At 44.2% G+C, this 5,747-nt stretch overlaps 1 protein-coding gene across 1 annotated transcript; it reads right to left on the bottom strand.

Annotated features, from left to right (window-relative positions):
- Nucleotides 1-665: 665 nt before the first annotated feature.
- LOC119353946 (adenylyl-sulfate kinase 3-like) lies at nt 666-5,485 on the bottom strand. Its single transcript, XM_037620647.1, has 7 exons — nt 5,098-5,485; nt 4,425-4,574; nt 3,283-3,432; nt 3,012-3,130; nt 2,826-2,910; nt 1,962-2,008; nt 666-1,136 (listed from the first exon to the last, which is right to left on the bottom strand). Exons 1-7 carry the CDS (start codon nt 5,408-5,410, stop codon nt 1,038-1,040), a joined length of 963 nt encoding a protein of 320 aa, XP_037476544.1. The 5' UTR covers nt 5,411-5,485; the 3' UTR covers nt 666-1,037.
- Nucleotides 5,486-5,747: the final 262 nt, after the last annotated feature.

The raw sequence follows: 5,747 nt of genomic DNA, 5'->3' as shown, positions 1-5,747 counted from the left end.
GAAGGCGGGGGTGGGTTTGTGAGTACGTGCCGGCGCGGTCGTCGTCGACTCGTCGCTTCCGCCGGCGGGCGCGCGGCCTGCGCCGAGGATGCTTCGTTGGTTTTTCCGCGTCCTGGGTCTGTGTTTTGAATGGTTGTGGTTTGTGTCGCACCCGCACGGGTGCAAGCAAAGTGTATAGAACGCGTGTATGGTCCGGTCGGTCGTCTCTTCGTACGGTGGAGCATGCTGTGGCCAAGTGCCGTAGCCGTCGTGAAAGGTTCACGTACGGAGACGGAGAAGGATTGACCCGGTAAAGAAGTCACACGTCGTGGCCCGCTCAGCCATAACCATTTTGCCGTAGCCGGCGTTCCAATGTCGCGAGTTAAGAATTGGCTGCTCATCAGTTTACCATTCCAGGGTCTGTGCAACCCGTGTGCGGATCCACATATTCCATGCGAGCGCCCATCGTATTCCGTGGCCTGCTGAACTGTATCATCCTTTTTTTTCTCGTGAGGGAAAGGTGAATTGTATTGTCTATGTGTCCTGGCATTGCGAGATGGACGACCGGCCTTCATTGACCAGATAAACATTTCAGGATATGCGCTTCCTGTCACTTATTTATTAGTTCGAGTTAGCATTCGCTTCGGATAATGCAAGAACGTACTCCTAATACAATTGTTTTGGTATGTGCTGCAAGCAACAAGGCAGACGGCTCTCAATAATTGGAAATTGAAATGGTCAGCATAACACTCTTGTACCTCATCGCAACAACCAGGAAACAGCACAAGTTGCAGGGCGAATAAATTAGCAAGCAACAAACTCCTACTACCCTGCTCTGGATGCCATTGCAATTTACACACTACATTTTCCTGGCGCAGCTAACAGAAGTTAACAAACACAGAAACTACGAGTAGACAGATCAACGCACACAATTAAACACATAAATCTGAACAAGCACGGCAAAAAAACACTGCCAGCGCTTGACTTATTCTGCCGCGCCGCTAATCTGGTGGAAATACCCTCTAGCATGACAACAGGCTCATGGCTTCCGTCACGGTCTACTCGTGCAGAAAGCCTTTGTCCTCGAGATAAGTAAACACTTGTGCCGCCATGTCGGATGGTGAAGGGCACACGCCATCCACTTCCTTGATCTCAATCTGCAATCAAAGCAAAGGCTTCATGCTTCTAGGTGAAGGACAAAACTGGCAACTGCTTGTCAACGGCAGGAAAGAGCATCCGAAGACATCATGACAACTTCTTACAAGCGGCTTAGCTGTATTAAATATTATTATTGTTAAACATAACAACTACTAGGAATTATATGAATTTAAGTGTCTCCTGCGGGGTGTGTTAGGGCGTAGAGCAGCGTTGTACTTAGTTCTTCCTATGTTCTTTTTCGGTTGCGTTGTGCGTGATCCGGTTATATTTCAGGATCGGTGTTGTATGGGGTCACCTCACCACCGTGTACTTTATTCTGATGTTGCTTTATATATAAAGCGGGGCGAAAGCCTGTTTCGAGTGTCTCCTGCGGCTGTAAATTCACAGTAAAGATCAACCTATGCATTTAACCACTGTACTTGGTAATTAACCATATCAAACATGTACCCTCTAGTACTGTCCTCAAGTATCGAGCATATTGACAATTCTCTTCACCACTCTCTTTAGCATGTTAAGCATGCGCTCTTGATTATGTTTAAAAGATGATGAAGCGTGCTCTAGTTTCCCAATTCAATCATTTTAGGCTAGAATATCAGTGAGCCAACTACTAAATACATGACGGCAGAAGCAATCACATTAACACCTTAAATAATGCACACTTGACCATGCGAAAATGATAGCACTTAGCATGTACTCCCTCCGTCCGGAAATACTTGTCCAAGGAATGAATGTATCTAGATGTATTTTAGTTCTAGATACATCCATTTGTATCCATTTTTATGACAAGTATTTCCGGATGGAGGGAGTATGATATGATGATGTACCTCGCAATTTAATGGCGCTTCATATGGGTCATCAATACCAGTAAACCCTGCAGAAAGACAAAATTAGAGCTTGAAGGCTTGAAGGATGAGTGCACCACACAAGGTTTAGCAAGACGGGCCAAAAAATTATTGCAAGATTATTTGCGGAGAATGGTCAAACAGAGGCAACAAAGTGAAAATAAGTACCCACATGGGAACTTATTTCACTGCAAAAACTTACACAGAAGTATAGGAGGCAAAAGAGGGTTTCAGATTTATTATTTCCCTTACATTTTCCATTTCCAACTAGATAACCGCCTAACCCAACTTACAAATGCACACACACACACCAAAAAAGATGTTTAATAGTTGTCACAAAGACCAGTTCAACTGTTCTTGTCCTAAGCATTAGACAAAAAGAACTTGAATGTGATGGAGCTCCTAGAAACTCACAACACATATATCAATTAAAATACGAGAAAATCAGATAGTTTGAGGCAACTTTGATGTTCCGATGGCAATGGCTAGTTGTGCAGTTAGAGACAGAACCTTGCCTACAAACGGTGATTGCACGATGATCATACGCAACACCATTACACAATGGAAATATTAATCTACATAGTATGTGCACCAACACATCTAAGCATGGCTGCGAGCTTGCAATTACAAATCACAATCCTCACAGAATTGACGATTTCAAGACTTGTAGAATGACTGAGTGCGGTATTTTTCCTATCCTGTTTTGCTTTCCCAAAATATGCATAGTTTGGTTAGTGTAATTACAAGTTTGATTATAAAAAACAGGATTTTTTTAGCTAAACTGAAGAGTGAAGCACCAATCGATTATTGTCAGCTTGGACATCAAAGATTATATGATAATCTCACCCTTTATTTTTCCTGCACGAGCAAGCTTATAAAGGCCCTTCGGATCCCTTGCTTCACACAATTCCAAGGACATGTTCAAGAAAACCTGCAAAAAAGTTCACGAGAGTTTGTTCAGCAGTTATGACAAAAACCCAGTAGGAAGCTAATTTCAATAGAGATGAAGGTAAAATAAGAAGAATCCCTTACTTCAATAAAACTACCGTCTGACAACAGTGCACGACAAGACTCTCGGTCTCTCCTATACGGAGATATAAAACTAGCAATGCACACTAGACCTGCATCTGCAAATAGCTTTGCAACCTCACCTGCTCAAAAATAGTTGAAACAAAATGTAAGTGCAAATGGGTGAACAGTAAAAGATAATAACAAAAGCATGGTTTTTCTGTTGACAATTTTTTATCTTCACGAGAAGTTTGTTAGATCTACAAATACAGTTCTGTGTTCAGGAGATACTTGCCAACTCTGCGTATATTTTCAGCACGATCTTCAGCTGCGAAGCCAAGATCCTTGTTAAGACCATGTCTTAAGTTATCGCCATCAAGAACATACGCAAGCTTCCCTCTTGTATGGAGCTCTCGACCTAATGTGCATGCCAAGGTACTTTTACCTTGACAAGGTGAAGTATAGCAATATAAAATTAGATAAAGGAACTAACAAAGCATCAGTAAAATAAAAGAAGTTTACATCGAGAATAAATGCTACATTATTATAAATTTTTAGTTGGCGAGTTGTCTCTTCAAATAACAGAGTTCTGATTTACTGCAATGTTAGACATTGGTGAAAAACAAATGAAACACCAACAAGCATGATGAACATCAGCCACATAGATAGCATAATATATTAATATTCGCTTATTGTACTCTTGACAATTTTAAGAGTTGCCCTTTCACCACTTGGAAGTTATTTTGTGATCAATTTGATACTTGAATATTACCTCCGCCCCAAATTACTTGTCTTGATTTGTCTAGATACGGATGTATCTAACGCTAAAACGTGTCTAGATACATCCGTACCTAGACAAATCTAAGACAAGTAATTCGGGATGGAGGGAGTATGATGTAACCTATAAAGATGGAGTGAACAATAACTATATGAAATTTTTGACAGCTAAATTATGAAGAGTCCTAGAATTGACCCCTTTTGGCCTTAATTCATTGTGTCAAGCTGAAATGATTAATCTGAAGTAAAGATATACTCCCTCCGTCCCAAAATTCTTGTCTTAGATTTGTCTAGATACGGATGTATCTAGTTATGTCTTAGATTTACACTAGATACATCCGTATCTAGACAAATCTAAGACAAGAATTTTGGGACGGAGGTTGTACTAGTCTGTAGGCAAAAAGATGTACTCCCTCCGTTCCTAAATACTTGTCTTTCTAGGCATTTCAACAAGTGACTACATACGGAGCAAAATGAGTGAATCTGCACTCTAAAATATGTCTACATACATCCGTATGTAGTAGTCATTTGAAATGTCTAGAAAGACAAATATTTAGGAACGGAGGGAGTAGTTGAATGACCCGTACTTGAATAATTTAAAAAAATGGACCCGCATTACATGAAGCACAGTCACAATAAATCCAGGTAATCTTGAATTACCTGAACCACTAAGGCCTGTAATCCAAACAACACACCCTTTCTGCTTCAGTAGATTTTGCCGGTCAGTCTTGCCCACTGGGCAATCATGCCAGAAGATATTTGATGACTTGGGCACAGTTGACGACATCTCCAAAACTCTGTTCTCGCCTTCTACACGATTACAGTCATTAACACGACAATAAGTAAAGGCACAATAAAGATATAAATGGTCTTACAGACAAAAGAAGGCTAAACAGAAATACTCATTCAATGTCATCAAGTAGAAGCAATTCTCATTTAAAGAAAAAAAAAGTAGAAGCAATTCTTCCTTAAGCTCCATGAGAAGTCAGCTACCAGTCAGCGATGTAACAAGGGAAGAGGATTGTGCATTCTAAGCCCAGGTCAAGATTTCAATAGAAAACAATTCCACTAGGTGCTATATGCCGGCAGACCACCCCGATTCAAGGCCCGAACCCGAATTATAAGCATGGAAAATAAACATTTCCAGCGCGGTAACCGCCCCTAAAACAGCGACGCCCCCGCCGATCCAGAATTCCCGCGAAGACCCGGCCGAAATGGGACTAAGATTTCACGCGGCCAGGCTCCCCGATCACCAGGCAGCAACCGCATTGGAGCGGATCATCAATCAAATTGCCCAAGGAGCGGAAAGGAGAAAGAGAGGAACGGTACGTGCCTAGGCTGACCCCGACGTGCTCCGCGCTCGACCGGCCGCCCGCGCATTCGGCGCGGGAGTCCCGGGCTCGGACCGGCGGCGCCCCGCCTGCTATCCTCCCCGCGGAGGAGGGCGAGACGCGGAGGCGCGGGCGGAGCAACCCTAGATCCGCCGGGCTTCCGCCGCTTGAAGAGGAGGAGGAGGAGGAGGAGGAAGAAGAGGCGGCGCGCGGTTGGCGAGGGCACCAGCGGCTCGCGCGCTGCGGGCCTGCGGTGGAGGCGGTGAGGCAGCCAGTGGCGCGCGGGCGTGGCGCTGCTGCTGCCGCTGCCTCCATCGGCGAAGAGTGATGGTTACGCCGCGCCTTTTTGTTTTCTGGAAATGCTTTGGGCCAGGAATCGGATTACTTGCTATTTTGGGCGGCGAATTCTGAGGAACTGGTGCCGCTGCAAAGCGTGTTAGCAAGCGAACCTGGTGTGTGAGTGCGTCTTGGTGCATCATGCAACGGAGGAGAGCCATCGTGTTTGACCGGTCAACAAGGTTTCCGGCTCTGAAACACGGCATCGATTCCTCCTGCGGTTGCATGCGTTTCCCGCAAAAACAATTCGTGAGCGTACCATGCGGCGGCCGACCATAATTTACACTTTTCATGCGGAAAATTTGGCACCGGCCAC

The sequence above is a fragment of the Triticum dicoccoides genome, chromosome 2A, assembly GCF_002162155.2.
Source record: "Triticum dicoccoides isolate Atlit2015 ecotype Zavitan chromosome 2A, WEW_v2.0, whole genome shotgun sequence".
Taxonomy (NCBI): Eukaryota; Viridiplantae; Streptophyta; class Magnoliopsida; order Poales; family Poaceae; genus Triticum; species Triticum dicoccoides.
This window is presented reverse-complemented; position numbering and strand designations above follow the sequence as displayed.

Bases quoted from the DNA above. Each gene is read 5' to 3' on its own strand.
- LOC119353946 (XM_037620647.1), bottom strand. From the start codon at position 5,410: ATGGAGGCAGCGGCAGCAGCAGCGCCACGCCCGCGCGCCACTGGCTGC. The intron at 4,575-5,097 runs GCACGTACCGTT...GTAATCGTGTAG, and splicing joins GCACGTCGGGGTCAGCCTAG to AAGGCGAGAACAGAGTTTTG. The intron at 2,009-2,825 runs GTGAGATTATCA...GTCTTTCTGCAG, and splicing joins TCGTGCAGGAAAAATAAAGG to GGTTTACTGGTATTGATGAC.